Source organism: Manis pentadactyla, chromosome 7 (assembly GCF_030020395.1).
Source record: "Manis pentadactyla isolate mManPen7 chromosome 7, mManPen7.hap1, whole genome shotgun sequence".
NCBI lineage: Eukaryota > Metazoa > Chordata > Mammalia > Pholidota > Manidae > Manis > Manis pentadactyla.
Window position 1 is genome coordinate 80,595,887 of NC_080025.1, and position 19,321 is coordinate 80,615,207.

General features: G+C 37.6%; 1 protein-coding gene across 5 annotated transcripts; it reads left to right on the forward strand.

Annotated features, from left to right (window-relative positions):
* The first annotated feature begins 1,497 nt into the window (after window positions 1-1,497).
* Window positions 1,498-9,938, forward strand: TAC1 (tachykinin precursor 1). 5 transcript variants are annotated; one of them, XM_036894587.2, is made up of 8 exons: window positions 1,498-2,053; window positions 2,455-2,586; window positions 3,547-3,643; window positions 4,123-4,167; window positions 4,860-4,883; window positions 6,120-6,173; window positions 8,660-8,722; window positions 9,340-9,938. In XM_036894587.2, the coding sequence occupies exons 2-7, from the start codon at window positions 2,464-2,466 to the stop codon at window positions 8,692-8,694; spliced, it is 378 nt and encodes a 125-aa protein (XP_036750482.1). In that variant the 5' UTR covers window positions 1,498-2,053; window positions 2,455-2,463; the 3' UTR covers window positions 8,695-8,722; window positions 9,340-9,938. The 5 variants fall into 5 exon arrangements, with proteins under 5 accessions (XP_036750482.1, XP_036750479.1, XP_036750484.1 ...); XM_036894584.2 differs by lacking the exon at window positions 8,660-8,722 and having other exon boundaries at window positions 1,509-2,053; XM_036894589.2 differs by lacking the exons at window positions 6,120-6,173; window positions 8,660-8,722 and having other exon boundaries at window positions 1,514-2,053.
* Window positions 9,939-19,321: the final 9,383 nt, after the last annotated feature.

Below are 19,321 nucleotides of genomic sequence, written 5' to 3' on the forward strand. Positions count from 1 at the left end.
CAACATATGTAAAGTAGGCTTGTCAGAAAACCTAAACATACAATATCAAGCTTCTAGATACAATTACCAATTAACAGGAAGTAGGGAAGAGAAAAAAAGTAAAAGAAACCATTAGAAGGCAATCAGCAAACTCCAGAACGTAGTACTCTTTTACTGACCAATTTTTATACATAAACTGTGTGTGTTTGGGGTTGTGGGGGTGGGGGAGTTGGAGGGCAAGAATCACAGATTGGTTTAAGAGAGAGATAAACCAACTGCAATGTGTAAACTTCATGACAATTCTGATTTCAACTAGTAAATTGTATGGTGGAGGTGTTTATGAAACAATGAAAAAATTTAAACACTGGATATTTAATGTTTAATAATTTTTATGTTGTTTTTAGGCAAAATAATGGCATGGATCTGTTTTTATTTTTTAAAATCCTTACCATTTATGTAGATATGGTAAAATATTTACAGTTGAAATGATGTCTAGGATCTGTGTTGAAATAATCTGAGTGGAGGGCAAAAGTGTTGATGAAACTCGCAAATTGTTTCAAATAGATAATTCTCTCTACTTTTGTATATGTTTATAGTTTTTCATATAGAAAGTTACAAAGACAAAAAATAGAATGCTTCACATTGTAAGGCTAGACCTAAAAAAATGAGATGCATGGGAATTCCAAAATTCAGGGTTATTTAAGAAAGAACAACAAATACTAGAAGAAAAAAATTACTGGCTTAAGTGAGTAAAAAATTATCTCCTTTATGCACTACACTAAAAATATCAGAATTAATTGAAAAGTTTAATACTTACTCAGTAAAGAGAAGGAAATAATTCCACCCAAGACATGTCATTTAATTCACTTAGAGGTGAAAGAAATGTGTCTGCAAGATAAACCATGCACTCATGGAAAGCTGTGACTTCTGTAGGGATGTTATCTGCCTAATAGTTTCGTTATTGTCAATGACCATCCAATTAGAATCTTCACTACACTCATTTCATATGCAGGAGTAATATATGAATGGTAAAGAGTCCTTTAGTGACACCTGGTAAGGATTCTGTACACCGTTTTGCCCTTTTCTTAGTCTTCAGCAAAAAAGGGTAGGAGAGAAGGGAAAACTTCCTCTTCGAACTCCTGCTCGTGGGTGAGGCAAGGAAGAAGACTTAGACAGCTTGGAACAGATGTCCTAGAATGGCACTGATACAGAAGTTCTAGTACAGTACCACGTTCAAATTCCTTTTTCTCCAAAATGTAAAATAAATCTGCATCCATTATCTAAAATACTATGGGACTGAAAATCCTTTCGTAATGCTGAAGAAACGCCAGTATTTTAGCTGATTTGGGAGAATGGTCTGCTCAAAGAAAAATGCTTCATCTGCTGATGAAATAGAAGGGAAGAAAACGCTGTCGTGGTCCCCCCAGCCCCAACGCGCGCGCTCGCGCGCGCACACACACACACACACACACACACACACACACACACACACACACACACACTTTGAAGAGCTCCTTTCTGAGCATGATTTCCGATGACAATATCTTAATACCTTAATTGGCCATCCTTAAAAGCACAACGTATCCTGCCGTCTCAAGGGATGGAAAAGTTGCCGAAGTCCGAGGAGTGAGTCATTTTATTCAGTTCTGATGAGTAATTTCAGGTGTCACGGAACCCTGATCGGTCGGAGAGGGGAGGGGGCGTCACATCTGCAGACGGAAGAAGACTGGCTGCGCGGGATTGGATGGTGAGATTTCGATTTTCCTGCAATTGCGTCAGTTTGAACCCACTTGGGTCCAGATGTCACGGGCACCGACGGGTTACCGTCTCGGAAACTCAATCAGACGCAAGATAAAGGAGAAGTGGCAACTAATTAAATATTGAGCAGAAAGTAGCGTGGGGAGCGTGTCACGTGGCCTCGAGGCTCTTCGAGCTTCGGATAAATACCGGGCGGCACCCAGCAAGCAAAAGAGCGCGCTGCGACCTCCTCCTGCACCGCTCGGAGACCGAGAGCGTGGGGCGACGGGCGTGCGCTCAGACCGGCGGGAGGAACCCAGCGGGCCTGTCCGCCGCAGTAAGTGCCTGCGCCGGGCCAGTAGGGCTTTCCGCGCCGCGGTGACTGCTGGCAGCGCTGGATGGGCCGCTGGGGCGAGAGACAGAGGGGAACAGTGGGAAGACGGGTATCCCAAATGCCAGTGTCCCTCTTTGTCTTCCACTTGTAGCGCCTCCTGGTTGAAGGTGTGGATTGGCGGGTAGGAGGTTGGGCTAATTGGGATCCCCGGCGAAGGGAATTTGAGAGGCTTTGGAGCATGATTCTCTTTCCTAAAGAGTACCCGCGGTACTTTAGCCCTTGGGATTTTATCTTGGTTCGGTCGGCCCTGAGTTCCGCTGTGGGATCGAAAATTCTGCTGCCTCGTTTCTTGGATAGCCACCCACAATATTTTTCTCTACTTGGTTTCTTTCCCCTCTTTCCAGAAATCCAACATGAAAATCCTCGTGGCCTTGGCCGTCTTTTTTCTCGTCTCCACTCAGCTGTTTGCAGAAGAAATCGGAACCAACGATGATCTCAATTATTGGTCCGATTGGTCCGACAGCGACCAGATCAAGGTAAGACGCAGTCCCAAGCCCGCCTGTGCCGTTCTTCCTGGGCTTGGAGAGCTGTCACTCTCCCCAGCGACAGCATCTAATTAGCCAGGCAGGCACCGCAAGCGCGACCGGGGCGTTGGAAACACGGAGGAGAGTGTAAAGGAATGACCTTCCGTGGGTCCCGCAAGAGATTTTGTGCCCATGATCCAAGCTTCCTCCCGAGGACTGCACCGTCGGGTATCGGGAACTCCCGGGAATAATGCCCTCCCTGATGAGCCCGGGGTCCTCACGTTTCATCCCGGGTAACGGAGGTTTCGGGGCTTTTGGAAACGCTGGGGAGGGGCCGAGGAGGGCGCGCTGGACGCGGCCCGAAGCGGGAACAAGGGAGGAGCTGCTCAGGGATTCAAAAGGGCCAAGGCAGTTGGGAAGCTAATTCCCTGCCTTGACATTTATTTTACGGATCTGAGGACGTAGCCGCAAATTTTCCTTTACATGGTTCGCAGGCTACAGGTGCAATGGAGCGCGCCTAGCGGCAACGGTGAAAGCCGCTCCCCCACGCCCGGCACACACCTGTGTGCATTTAGGGCGGTGAGGCGTCTCCAGTGCCGGCACCAGAGACCAGACAAAGTCACGTGGCCGCTTGGCAGATGCGTGAGGGTCTCTAGGCTGGGAGGAAAGAGCGGAAAGCACGTTGGGCCGGGAGACGCTGGGCTGCCTGCTAACTAGCAAAGACTGGGCCTGGGGCGGCGGCGCTGGCCCCGAGGTCCGCGGGGAGCGGAGGAGAAAGCGAGCGTCCCAGCGTGGGAGAAGCCTCCTCTCCCCTCCCTGCGGAGCAGGCTGACCAGCCCAGGCCCGGTGGGGCCCCGCCGCTGTCAGCCGGGATTCGCCCAGGGCTGGAGCGCACGACGGGAATGACTCCGGGTTCCCGGCGCCTGGAGCTGGTTGCCTACAGCCCCGTTTTCCCGTGCGTCTGTTCCCCAGGAGGAGCTACCCGAGCCCTTTGAGCATCTTCTGCAGAGAATCGCCCGGAGACCCAAGCCTCAGCAGTTCTTCGGACTGATGGGCAAACGGGATGCTGGTGAGAGGGGCAGCCATCCCTCTGTCTTTGGGCAACCCGCCCTCTCCCCTCGCGCGTTCTCATAACACCCAGTCTCTCTTGCTCTTTGAGTAGAAATTTCCACCCCGCAAGGGGTGTATTTCCCCGGGGCACCACTCCAGCCCCTCACCTCACTAACATACGCACATGCCCCAGAAGGAGGGAGAGATGCGTTTTGCATGGCTCACAGTACAGAGTAACCCAATCCACCAAGAACAGGAACCAACCTTAGCAAAGTGTGCTGTTGACTTGAGATCTGAACTGACAAGCAAGGGGGAGGCCTGGGGCTCTCAGGGGTAGTGCCTGGAATGATCTAAGTGCATGTGGAAACTGATTTTAGTCTACGGGGTCAGATTAGATTTAGCTGCCCGGTGTTTCATAATAGAAATATTCAATTTCCTTGAATTCATCACACCATCAGTAGAATGTGCAAATAGTTAATGCCAGTTGTTTCTTGTCAGATTCCTCAATTGAAAAACAAGTGGCTCTGTTAAAGGCTCTTTATGGTAAACATTTCTATAAATCTTTATTTTACCATTGTGAATGCACATGTAGGAAAGTGAAGAAAGTCTTTCATGGGCTGAAATACAGATTCTTGATAAATGTCTGATTAATCTAGAGATGGATTTGCGTCTCTCCCTCTCTTGAGTGTCAAATGGTGGCCTGCCCCGAAGGTGTGTTTTTTACAAGAAAGCGGAAAGCTAGCTCAAACAGCAACAATGTTTAAAATGTTTTATATATATATACATACATATATATATAATAAATAATAGTTATATAAAATATGTATATATAACATATATACAGATAAAATATATGAAGCACTTGTACTTGCTAATATTTCAAAGATAAAGAATTAAGAAAAGTGCTTTCACTGTATTGTTTTAGTGTCACTTAAAAGACTTATTAAGAATCTTCATTTCTTAAGGTTTACCAAAACATGAAACAGTAAGGCCTCTGAATCTTCATAGTCCTGGGTTTGAATCTGTGGCCCATAGAGAGTGCTTAAAAATATTCCTTTTGTTTAAGATATTTTGGTCTTATTGTTAATAATTTGTTCTGCTATATTTCTTAGGATAGTATGTGAACAGGAAATGTTACGTATTTTAAAAATTTATTTTATTATTTTCTATAAAAAGTATAATGTAGCTCCTATAAAATAAATCAATTACATTTCCTAATTTTATCCTTCTTCTAGGACGTGGACAGATCTCTCATAAAAGTAAGTTCCAAATTATTTTTACATTTCTCAAACTCAAATGTAAATTAGATTGGATTCCACTTTATATAATGTTTTCTATTGTCTTCACTGCAAAAAACAAAAAAACAAAAAACAAAGCATTTATGGGCATCCCAAACTCTTTGCGGTATGTTGGATCCATTATGACATCATTTATTAGGATAATCCAGCAGGCAATTAAGAGGATCAAGTAAATGTAAGTAAAGAATCCATATTAAAGGTCAATATAGGTAGAAATGCAGTTTTGTGATCCCATAATTGAATGGAAAACTTGAATCTATCAAAGCGCCGGGAAACATTTCTTAGCACAGTGAAGATGGCAGAATTGTGGCACTTGATGGTCATCAGATCCCAGTTTCCCAGTGAATGGAATCAGAGCTGACAGGAAGCTAGGGTCCTCTCATTGACCCCAACTTGGGTTTCGGTTTACTGGATGAGAGTAGGTCACATTAAGACAGCAGCCCTATTCTCAACTAACACCATGTGAACAAGGAGACTCTCCCACTGGGGTTAAAATAATAACCTTTTTCAAAGACTTCATCTTTAAAAAGTAAATCTTATTCATATTTACTTTCTAAGGATTTGACTTTCAAGAGAATTATACAGCATGTATATGAAAATGTAATGAAAATAAGTATACTACATTAGTGTCAAAGCTAACATACTTTTCCAAAAGGATTATTTTTAAAAATCCAATAAAACAGAAATAGTGACCTTTTAGAAGTTTATAATTATCAGGTGTAGGGATCTGAATTAACAAAGGCTCAGTTCCTGAGAAATACAACATATTTAGTAATATGAGGGAATAGGCTTGGATATTTCTGTTACACAAATGTGAAACTGACTCCCTAAAAAAATCAAAGCTAGCTCAAACAGCAACAATGTTTAAAATGTTTTATACATATATATAAAATACATAAAATTTATATAAAATATGTATATATAACATATACAGATAAAATATAATATGAAGCACATGTACTTGCTAATATTTCAAAGATAAAGAATTAAGAAAAGTGCTTTCACTGTATTGTCTTAGTGTGACTTAAAAGACTTATTAAGAATCTTCATTTCTTAAGGCTTACCAAAACATGAAATAGTTATATATTTATTATATAAGCGTACATTTGGAAGCTTGCTTTTTTGGGGGTACTAGTTATAACAGTTTATTTCCTCAAAGATATACATATTAAAATACCCCTAAATGTATTTTTCCAGGGCATAAAACAGATTCCTTTGTTGGACTAATGGGCAAAAGAGCTTTAAATTCTGGTATGTATAAAACAATGACCGAAAATAGACACTATCTTGGATTTACTTCTATTGTTTTCTTTAAAAGCATAGTTTTCAAAGTATTAAAAAGGAATAACAAATTAAAATAAGTATGGTGAAAAAACTCTAATTGCAATAAATTAAGAATAGATTTATAGTTGATTTAGCTAATATCAATACACTATCCATCTATCTTTCTCAAACCACTGGCCTTACTGGTATCTGCCCCCATTTAATCATTACCTAGCCTAAAACTTTGGGCTAGTATAATACTCTTTCCCTTGTATCTGTTAAATAAGTTACATGTAACCTTACTGAAGAAAGGGTGGTGGTGGATGTGAGAAATACGACCAGTTTTCACTTATTACCAAGCTAATTGGAAGTCTTACAGACATTACCATCTTCCAAACTGATGGATGTTTGAGAGTATGAGAATAATATAGTCCATTTCAGTACCTTCAAAAGGAACACTATCAAATCATCCTAGAGGGTTAAAACCCATTCTTGCTATAAAGCCTTTAGAAAGGATGCCACAATTCTCATAACCCATTTTAATTCTGAATAACTCTTTCCTTTGGCATAAAGGTTGCATATTTGTTTTTTTCTCTTTAGTTTCTATCTACTATGTAAAGCCACATATATATATATATATATATATATATATATATATATATATATATATATATATATCTGAAAACTTTTATCTCATTCATCACATTATTTTCAAGGTTAAATACCTCTATCTCATTTTCATAGAGACTAATTTTATTAAGCACATTCAAGCCTTTAGTCCTTAGTTTAGTTTCCTTGGGAAAACCATTCAAATTCTCTTTATTTCATTTTCAGTGAAAATAGAATTATAATACTAATCATGTGATTAATTAGAAAATAATCAGCAGCTATCTTATCCATTTAGAATATTTCAAGTTTATAAAAAATCTGTAACTAAAATGTGCTGGCTTAATTATCTAGAAAAGTTATGCAAAAGTGATGTATCCTCATATTTATATTGGTTCTCTATATATTTAGACACTACATTTATATTTCTTCATTAGTAATTTTGAGGCTGCTCAAGTTTAAAATTTAAAGAAGTTACCAGGGTGCCTAATGAAAAACTTTTAAGTGTTGTATGAATATGTATGATTGTCCAGCTTTTGGAAATGGAATATAAATTCAAACCACTTGTACCAGAAGTGTCCACCACCCTTATATAACTGTAGTTTTCTTGATAATCATATTGGTCATCACCTTTCCATTTCTGGAATTTATATAGATTTCAGAACATGCTTAACTTTACAAATAATATAGATATGGTACAATTTAGAACAGATTAAGTGCTATTAAATGAACTTAAAGTACTAATATAATTATAGGTAATAATAGATAGAATCACCATAATGAATCAGAATCAGTTTATGACAAAATCTTTGCTCCTCCATTTTAGTTAAGAAAATATAAAAGAAAAAATGGGCAAAAATATAATCTATACTCCATCAGAGATCTTTTCATATAATCTGTGAGACAAGGTTATCATCATCTACAGCCATCAGGCCCTTTTGTGGTTACAGACCCCTTTGACAATCTGAGAAATTGGGAAACCCTCTTCCCCGAGAAACCCTCATCAGTTCATATACCCACAAATTTACGTGTGGTTTTAGACAGTTCAAGAGTAAGTTAGGAAACTCTGCTTCTAGGTAAGAGGACATTGTGTTCTAGTTAAATCGCAAATCTGTCGTTACTTGTTTACATTAGCATTTACCTCACTTTTCTGAGGGAAAGAATCATGTTACCTAAAACTTGTCAGGAACTGAACCTGTGCTAGTCATCCTCCTCCTAGTATAAACAAACCAGGATGAAAAGTGGACTTCTCTGTGCTTCAGAACTGCCCAGTTTGGGCTCACACTGCTCCACCTGAGAAGTACATATATGATTGACATAAAAACATTCAAGTTGTTATTAATCTCACTTAGGGGAGTGTTGGATGCTAAAGATTATCTGGTGAGTGGTAAAAGGGGAAGTGCTAGCAGTGGAACCTTTACTACCTTCTTGCTGAGAGGATTTAGACTGGCACCTGTGATTCCTGAATATCTTTCACAGTCCTTTCTACTGTTTCTGTTTTAACTCAGTACTTTATAAAGGACATAGTGAACTCTAAAATACACAGTTTTACTATGATATAAATTTAAGTGTATAAAATTATCAGCTAAAATTATGAAAAATATATTTAAGTATTTTGATCACAGCTATGTGATTCTTTCCCTTTTGTGATTACAGACCTCTTGAAATCATACATAATATAATAAAATACAGTAAATTTTGGATATTTTTTTGTCTAGTCAAAGTACTTAAATTACTTCCTAGCTATATATTAAGTACCTTTGGAAGCAGTGATTAATCTTTCACAGGCCATTAGGGTGCTAGGAAGTAAGTTACACTGTGTTGTGCTTAGATGTTGCCCTCCCTGTAGACAATGAGGTTGTTTTTAGTCTCAAGGACAATTCACCAGTGGGAGGTATCCTGAAGACAGGAAGAGACCTTCACTCTATAAGGTACTGCTATGACAGGAATCAGCGAACTTCTTCTGTAAAGAGCCAGATATTAAGTATTGTAGACTTTCTGAAACATGCCATCTCTGTAGCCATTCCTCAGATCTCCCATTTTAATGCTAAATTAGCCATAGACAATATAAAAATGAATGGGTAGCATGTTCCAATAAAATGTTATTTATAAGAAAAGGTGATGGGCTGGATTTGACCCATGGTCTGTAGTTTGTTAACTGTCCTAGAACAAAAATTCCTCATTTTGTTTTCATCCTACTACTATTCCTGGTTACTGTAGGCATTTCCCTTTCTATAATTCACCATCAGTATCTGCCACTGCTTGTGAAAGTTGTTGAGAATCAACATTTCAACATATTGTGGAAATACACTTTGGAGGCACCAAATATATGATGGCGGACCAAAGTAACCAAGCATTCTGTGGTTAGATCACTTCCAATCAGGATAGAGACTGAGGCAAGATTGGAAGATGTGCAATACAACTCACAGAAATACTTGAATGAAGGGAAGAAGTCATTATCAGTTTAAAATAAATTATTGTATGTCTTGAGCTTTAATGCCTTTAGCAAATCCTCTTTAAAAACCCTTTATCTTCTCTTTGTTCTCAGTGGCTTATGAAAGGAGTGCAATGCAGAATTATGAAAGAAGACGTAAATAAACTACCTAAAGTGTTATTTATTGAGCTTCAATTGTGTCAGTGGCCAATAAAAGGTAAAATGAGACATGCACTATAAGGAATAATTATTTATTTAGTGATAATTGTTGTTTTGAGTTGAGAACTCAACACATGTTTATTTTTCATATTGTACCAATATGTGTCATACAAGCGTGTTGTAATTCTAACTTGGTACTCCTTCAGAAGTAGAAATCAGTGGTAATTTCTCAACAAAGTGCAGTGTTCAATGAAATTGTAAAAACGTGTCAATGATATAGAGTCCAAAAAAGGAATCATTTTTGTTTCATGGTAGCAGTCATGTCAGCTACTGCCCAAGGAAAGAAAGCTCACAGGCAGGCTTCTGCTTCTCAATTTGTTTTTATGGTGAAAATGGAATGAGACTGGTATCAGACTGTATTTGTACCCCTACAGCATGTTTCACATTTTGTGATTATATAGAGATGTTTTAAAAGTTTTAATGTGACTCTAAGACCTTCATTTCATTGTATAATGTGTTGTGGTAGTTAACATTTTAAATAAAAGAAAAAATATCTTGAGAATTGGGTCTTACTCTTTCATTAACATTTATGTCAAATTAGCAACCTTTCTTTCAGTAGAGCAAATGTGTTCAAAGCTATTTTGGCTGCTAAATAATGAAACAAAGCTACCAAATTTCTCTTTCTTAAGGAAAATGACTAAAATGTAATCTCTGTTGTCTCTAACACAAATATGCATTTTTTTTTTTTGGTTCAGTTTTTGGCATGAGATCACTTATGGAGAAAGCAATTACATTTTGGAATACAAAGAGTAAAGGCTAAGTTGTTTATATATGGCTATGATTCCCTTTTACAATAGGATAATCATCTATTTTAAAGATGCATTTCACTGTTATTTCCATGTTCAGTAAAACAACAGCACAGTGCCATTTCAGCCCTGCTTGGAGCCTGGGTATAAGTGCACCAGTGCATGAGTCTCACTAGAATGAAAACACCAAACCAAACTCTCACAAAGGTCATCAGAATTCAGAGAGGGGCAGCGTGGGGGAGGCTGATACAGTCTTACTCCCATGATGAAGACAGGAGCCCCTTTCCAGCGTTTCCTCAGGAGTGCCTGGGAACTGCTGTTTCCCATGACCCTCAAGCAGAAGCATCTGTACCAGGAATACATACAGAGCAATCAGAGGAAGGCTCTTGGGTATTTATGTAAGGGGATAGGTTAAAAGTGTCCTTGGAATCCTGTCCTAAGTGCACAGAGACTGAGACAGGAGAGCTAAATCATATTTTAATCTTTATATCTTTTAAGTGAATAATTTGTTTTAAAAAAGCACTAACAAACTCATTTAAATATTACAAATTACACTATAATCAGCAAAATGGGGAAGTTCAGAGTCATCTATAGCCCCACCCCAACAGCAATGTATTTAATGTTCTATTTAATAATTGTAATATATAATAACCATCACATAGCTACCATATATATTTACTCACTCACTGAGAAAGAATTATTATTGTTTTGCATATAAGGATATGAAACTCAAAAAAATGTTGGGGTCAGAGATTATGAGAGGAGTCAGTATTAGAAAGGAATTATTAGGGGGAACTAACAGAGCAAATTAATATCTTAACAATGAGGTTGATTAAGCAAACTGCCATATTGATACAACTGAAAATTATGCTGTTACTTAAAATGGCATTATGGTGTATTTAGTGACATGGAACAATATATATGGTATGTGAGGCACACAGAAACATTTCTGCATTATATATACATATGTATTTCTGCATAGATATAACACCAAGAAGGAACAAGTGTAATGCATAAGAGTGTGGAGCTCAGAGTCAAACCGCTCAGGTTTGAATACTGACTCCATCACTTAATGGCCATGTGACGATGGGCAAGGCCCTACATTTTTTCTGTCTCATCTCCTCATCAGTAAAATTGGACTAATGATGGTATCCATGGGTATAGATATGGGCCAGACCAGCGTGGAACTTAGGTGAGGGCTGTGGGACATGATGCGAGTAAAGATTTGAGCACAGTCTCTGGCACACAGCAAGTGTTCAGCGAATGTCACCTGTTGCCATTGTTAGCTATTCTCCGAAATGCCAGTGAGAAAACTAGTGCTGCATTATAGCCACTAAAAAGCGCTCTTATAGGCACACTGAAGAAGCAGCATTGTGGGCGGATGGTAAATAGCTGCCACACAAACTAAAGCTGTCACACACGCAGCACTTGTGCGGCTCCTTGGCTGCGCTAGGTAGCCCGCCGGCCCCTCCCTATGTGAGAGCCCATCAGTCCCTGCAGCCTGATTCTGCAAGGCTGTGCAAGGACCTGCCTCTTAGCAAGCCCTCGGTCACGCCCGCTTTCCCTCCAGGCCCAGAAACCCAGCCACAGCAGCAGGGAGGAAAAGGAGAGAAACTTCAGCTTTAAGTGTGTACTCACAAAATATTTCCTATTTACTTTCTCTCTGTGGCATATTCCCTTTAACTGGAATATGTCTTTTTCACCTATATTCCTTCTTAAATATTTTATTCTGTTATGAAACAGCAGAAGCCCAATCTATACAATTAATTGAATACTTTATTGATTTGGTTTTTTGTGTGTTTGGGTTTTGTTTTAGTTTTGGTTTTGGTCAGAGCCCAGGGCAACAGCAAATGGCACTCAAGCTGAATGATTTTAGAGGAATTCAATAATCACAAAGGTGTGAGCAGGGTGTTGAGAAGCCAGCAATGGGATGTGGTTCTCCAGACTAGCACCCTAGCCACCCCTAGGACTGAAGACTCAAGATGGAGAAGTGACGGTCTCTTGGGTGCAAAGGGCTGCCTGGCAGCCTGTGTCTTCAGTAGGAGGATGGAACAAAATAAAGGTAGTCAGGTCTCTGCAGGGGAGGGAGAGTGCAGAGGCCAGGGAATAAATGCCCCAGTCTCACTCTCCTCCCACTGTCTGATCACCTGTCAGTGCCTCCCACTGGACAAACGCAACCGGAAACAGAGGACTTGGATCCCTCCAGGCTGTCCACACTGGTAAGCAGCACAGCCAGGGTACTCACAGGGCAGGTGGAGAAAGCTGGTGGGTACATTTGGAGGTAAAAAAGGATGATGTCCACTGCATCATGCACTCCATTATTTTGAATCAAAAGAAAACAAATAAGCAGATATTCAAGTAGAGAAATACATACAGTAAAAATAAGAGTCCTCAGGACACTCAATTCTATTTCCCAAGGATAAAGAATTCCTGAGTTTCATACGGACCCATCCAAACAAAAATGTTTTAATTTGAGCACATGCTGAAATCTCCTCTTCTTAAGATTAAATAATAATAAATGACTTTTAAGTTATATTTTTTAAGAAATTAGTAACTTTACTGGGATTTGTGAAAAGCAGAGTAAGGACTTCCAGTGGACCAAAAGTTATCCGGATCCCTAAAAAAGTACATGGGAAGCCAAAGCAGGAAGCCATGGCCTGGCAGCAAACTGCAGAGGGGCCAACCCTGGAATAGAGATCTGACTTCTGCAGAACACAGACTTCTCATCAGCAACACCAGGTGCCATGAAATAAGGAAACAAAATCTAAAATCCCTAAGGAAAATAGTATTTAGCCAAACTATCATCTGACAACGAGAATGAATTTGTGAAAGAAGAAAAACCAACTAAAAGCTGTTAGCTTAAGCCTTTATTAAAACCATCACAACAGGAGAATAGCTCGGTGCCTGTTCTTCTAGAATAGAGATGGTTGAAAAAATTTACATATTCAATTGATGAAGATCAAAGTTCCACTATAGTCTGAGAATTGATCTTGCTAGGGTCAGTGGAGTATATTCAGCCATTCAGCTTCTTTCACAAATTAAGGACATTTTCAAACATACAAAACCTCAGAAAGTTTACCATCCACATTTTTTTAAGAATTATTATGGGATATATTTCAGGAAAAAGACAAATAAATCTAGAAGAAAGTAATGAGCAAGAAACATGGTAACAGAGCAATCACTTTAAAAAAAGGTCTAAATTGAAATCAGTTGTCTCTGTGTATGTGTGTGTTAAATAAACCATCTGGAAGTAAAATTCCATAAGATGTCAACCAGAGAGTTAGTTGGGGGAGTAAGGAGAGTGTGAAAGGGAATAAATGCATGCGAAGTTTCTGACCTGTTGAGAAGAAGGGTAGTACATAGATATATTTGACTCAACTTTTTTAAAAGAAAATGTTTCTGTATGTGAACTAAAAATGTGGACAAGCTGAACGTAAAAAGAATAGATGAATGTATAACTATCAAAGCAGAAGGAGGAAAATGTTGCAAACACAATCTCACCATAGAAGGCAAGAGAGCCTTAAAAATGTTCTTGCCAAAAAAGAAAAAACTATGGTGAGAATAAATCAAAACGTATCCATACTTTTGATAAATGTGGCAGTATTTTCAGACCTATTAAAGACAGACTGTCAGGTTGATAAAAAAGAAAATCCAGTTATTATTACTTATCAAAAAGCAAACCTGAAAAAAAAGTAATATAGAATAGTTGCAAATAAAGAGAGATTTAAAAATGTATATCTGCCAAACAGTGATTTTTATAGCAATATTACTATCAGACAAAACAGAATTCAAAACTTTCAGGGGATCAAAAAGAATATTGAATATTGATAAAAAGAGGTATTTACTAAAAAGTCATAACACTAGTGAACCTTTATGAATATGAGGTATGTTCAAAATATATAAAGTGGAAGCCAATAGAAATATTAAACAGTATTAAAAATGTATTCATCTCTAATAAATTGTAAGAGTTTTCACAGTTATAGTCTTTTGGTAACAAGCGATTAGTCAAAAAGTAAGCAAGTACAAGAGGAACTGAATTACGTAATTAAGAATCTTTATCAAATAGACACCTTTATAAAAAATAAATGTGAAACATTCAGAGACTTGAGCAATAAGCTACAACTGAACTAAAAAAATAAAAATATTCATCTTATATTAGCCATAATCACATATGACATTGCAATAGAATAAAAAGTTAACATTTTGCCATAAAATTCAATATGAGGAAAGTCTGGAACAGATTCCCAAGTAACTGTTGGGATAAAGAGATAAAAAAAAGAGAGGGTTGCAAAATACTTTGAGTAACCATGTGGGTCAGGGGTTCCCAATACTATCCCCATGTTTGGAGAGTTGTTAGAAGGACTTAGGGAACTCAGTGTATAGTTGTACTCATGGCTAAGATTTATTACAATGATGGAGTAAGAATTTGCAGTGGGTCATACAGGAAAATACTGGCAGAGTCTGGAGGAATCCATGTGCAGGCTTCCTTATGCTCTCTCTCTCTTATCACACATCACACAGAGCACACTTCTCCCAGCAACAAAATGCAGCAATAAGTGTGTGATGTTTCTGCCCAGGGAAGCCCATCAGAGACTCAGCATCCAACGTTTTTACTGGGGGGCTGGTCACATAGAGCCCCTCTGCCTAGCACATACCAAAATTCCAGACTGAGAAGGAAAGCAGGTGTTCAGCATAAAGCACCTTGTTTGTACAAACAATTTAGGCACAGTGAGGTGCCTTTATCATATAGGGAGAATTTTTATATCAGTGAAGTAATGAGTTTACAGGTCAAGTTCCCAGATACTAGCTGAGGGCCAAACTTACAAGCAGGTCTTTTGAAGGATAACAGTCTCAGACCTGCTATGTGAACTTGTTTCTTCAAAACATGGAAGATCTCTATATCAAAATTTGAGTATGGAACCACAGCAGTACTCAGGAGGAAATGTACAGCCATAAATGAATTTCTTCCAAAATAAAAAGATTGAAATTTAATGAACAAGATTTCACCAAAAGACACTGAAAAGAGCAACAACATAAGTTCAATGAAAGCACAGTAAAGAAATTAAGATGAAGCCAGCTATTAATAAAACAAAAACTATAAGGAACTTATGCAACTGAATAGCAAAAAACAAAAAAAACAAAAAAACAATCTGATTTAAAAATGGGCAGAGGAACTGAACAGACATTTTTTCTAAACAAAGCATACAAATGGTATGTCTTTGTATACCAAACAGGTACATGAAAAAATGCTCAACACCACTAATCATCAGGGAAATGCAAATCACAATTACAAGATACTACCTCACACCTGTTAGACTAGCTATTATCATAACAGATAAGAGATAACAGGTGTTGGTGAGCATGTAGAGAAACAAGGAATCCTTATGCACTATTGGTGGGAATGTAAATTGGTGCAACCACAATAGAAAACACTACAAAGTTTGCTCAAAAATTTTAAAAATTGAACAACCATATCATCCAGTTATCCCACTTCTGGATAATTCTCCAAAAGAAATGGCATCAGGGTCTCAGAGAGATATCTGCAGTCGTCCCATGTTCACTGCATTATTCATAATGTCCAAGACATGTGTGAATGGACAACCTGTGTCCATTCACACATGAATAGAAAGATGGGGCATACATACAAATAATGGAATACTTTTCAGCCATGAGACACAAGACACCAAATCATCTGGCACTATGATCTTGGACTTCTCAGTCTCCAGATCATGAAAAATAAAAATGTGTTGTTTAAGCCTATGGAATTGCATTATAGCAGACTGAATAAATTAAGACAATGAGTATACAATCACAAACATCCAGACTGCTGGAATCTCTAAAGAAAAACACTCAACTCTTCAGCAGATATATTTAAAGATTAAAGAAAAGGAAATGGAGGTTCTTACAGATGAGAAGAGATTTAAGAGACACATCAACCAATTGCAATGTGCATATATCCTTTGAGTCCTACACAAACAAATAAACAAAAAATGAAAAATAATCAAAAAGTCTGAACAATGAATATTTGATGACAATAAGGAATCATTATTAATATTTAGATGTGATCACTATATTCCATTATGGTTAAATAATATATGAATCACAGTCCTTGACCTAAAGAAACTCACAGCTAGTGAGGGAGATACACGGACAAAAAATGATTAAAATGCAATAAGGCATCAGTAGATGAATATATAAAAAAGATGTGGCACATATATACAATGGAATATTATTCAGCCATAAAAAAAATGAAATCTTGCCATTTGCAACAACACAGATGGACCTAGAGGGTATTCTGCCAAATGAAATTAAGTCAAACAGAGAAAGACAAACACCATATAATTTCATTTACATGTGGAATCCAAAAAGCAAAACAAACAAAACAGAAATGGACTCATAGACACAGAGAACACACTGGTGATTGCCATATGGGAGGAGGTAGGGAGGATGAGTGAAATAGGTGAGGGGAAAAAAAGAAATTAGTGAAAATGTTTGATATCTTGAGATGGTGATGGTTACAAGAGTATATACACATGTCAAAATCCATCAAGCTATAAAATAAGACTTTTTATTGTATGTACCTCAATATATGTAGGTACATTTTATTACTTGTACCTCAATATAAAAATAAATTTAAAAATAAAATAAAATTTGCCATTTTAAGCAGACACACATACAAATGCAATAAGGCTATACCAGTAGATGGTAAGTGTTAAGGTAGAAAGGGTACCATCTGGGAGACTGAAGAAATGATTCTTGTATGAGAGAGAACTGAGACTTGAAGGATGGGAAGTTTGCCAAAGAGGCAGGGTGATCTGAAACAGGAAAGACAAAGAGGTATAAAAGAGGTGTAAAAGAATGTGCCCCAAGGAGTGCAAGTATTTGAGCCTGATTACAGCATAGGACAAACGATGAGAGACGAGTCTGGACACGATGAGATCACACAGGATGTTTCTTGATTCTCTACTAAGATTACTGGAAAACCTGGTTGATTTTTAATTATTTTCAGAGATGGAGAAATGTCACTGAAGAGCTACAGACAGGTTTCTCTTTCTAGAGATGAAAACCTCAATGTCTCTTGGAAGAAAATTTGTTTTGTTTTGTAAATATCACCAAGATGGTTGTTTATCACAGAAATATTAAGGAAGCATTGAACTCTCACAAAGTCATGTAGAAGAATAGTGTTGTCTAATAAAAAGCATTTCACACTGACTTTTATAAGGGAAATGTCAGAAACAACTGTATTAAAAAAGAAACTCTACTGCAATGCTTTACCACCATAGGGACACAATACAAATCAAAGTTTTTATGGACTTCAGATCCAAAGCCTTTTTACAAAAATTTAATAAGCCCAATATTGACTAATTTACATCTTATGCTGCAATATCAGTAATCATTGTTTTGATACTTTAGGTAATCTAAACAATGTTTTAAAAACACTTGAAATAATAAAGTGACAACATGAGTACAGTCTAACAAGGTTTATATTATACTACAGTATAGCATAACAAGGCTTATTCTTTTTCCTGGTAATCAGGAGCACAAGAACAATTAAGTCTGGTTTAAAAAAATTTATGAAAGTTGTGTTCTGCTGGTACAAATTAAGTACATCTTTAGCAGAACCATTACCCTCCAGAGCTAGCATTTTTCCTTAGAATTTCTTTTTGACTATCCTATGCCTGAAAGTATCATTTGTTCTTGAAACTGTGTGCATCTTTTTCTTCAAATATTTGCTCACAGAAGCTCCTGATGTTTGTTTCTTTACCCTGGTGATAAAAACTATGAAGAGGAACTGGCCTGTTTGGGGGCATGAAGCAAAATGGATTGTTGTCCCACATGTGGTATTATTTTTATTTATTTATTTATTTATTTTGCATATTTCAGGTTTTAATTTTATGCTTCTCACAAAATTACTTTTTTAATATTTTATTATTTTATTTTATTTTATCAAATGTACATTACAGAGGTTCAACAGTCCCCCTTCCCCTTCGTCTTCCCCCAATCCCACCCACTTCCCTCCCCTTGGTAACCACTAGTCACTTCTCCATGTCTATGAGTCTACTGCTGTATTGTTCCTTGTTTAGCTTTGTTTTTATATTCCACAAATAAGTAAAGTCATATGGTATTTCTCTTTCTCTGCTTGGCTTATTTCAGTGAGCATAATACCCTCTAGATCCATCCATGTTTTTGCAAATAGCAAGAGTTCTTTTCTTTTTATGGCTAAATAATATTCCATTGTGTGCATGTACATCTTCTTTATCCATTCATCTCTGATGGACACTTAGGTTGCTTCCATGTCTTGACTATTACAAACAGTGTGGCAATAAACATAGGGATGCATATATCTTTTCAAATCAGGGATTTTGTTTTCTCCAGATAAATTCCTAGGAGTGGAATTCCTGGGTCAAATGGTATTTCTATTTTTAGTTTTTTGAGGAGTACACGTGCTATTATTTATAAAACAAACGACTTGGGAGAGCATACAGCTGCCTATCATAATAGCTATGTCTGAACCATAAAACCTGTAGGTTAGAGTGGGCGATCCAACCCCATCTCACTCTCCTAAATTTCTGTCAAAAGAATAGGTCTTTTTTTTTTTTTTTTGTAGATAATTATTTTTTATTGAAGGGTAGTTGACACAAAGTATTACATTAGTTTCAGGTGTACAACACAGTGATTCAACATTTATATACATGATAATTCTAGCTCCCAGCTATCACCATACAAAGTTGTTACAATATTTTGACTACATTCCTTATGCTATACATTACATCCCGGTTACTTATTTATTTTACAATTGGAAGTGTGTACTTTTTTTTGTTTTTGTTTTTGTTTTTGAGAGGGCGTCTCTCATATTTATTGATCAAATGGTTGTTAACAACAATAAAATTCTGTATAGGGGAGTCAATGCTCAATGCACAATCATTAATCCACCCCAAGCCTAATTTTCGTCAGTCTCCAATCTTCTGAAGCATAACAAACAAGTTCTTACATGGAGAACAAATTCTTACATAGTGAATAAGTTACATGGTGAACATTACAAGGGCAGTCATCACAGAAGCTTTCGGTTTTGCTTATGCATTATGAACTATAAACAGTTCAAATATGAATACTCATTTGATTTTTATACT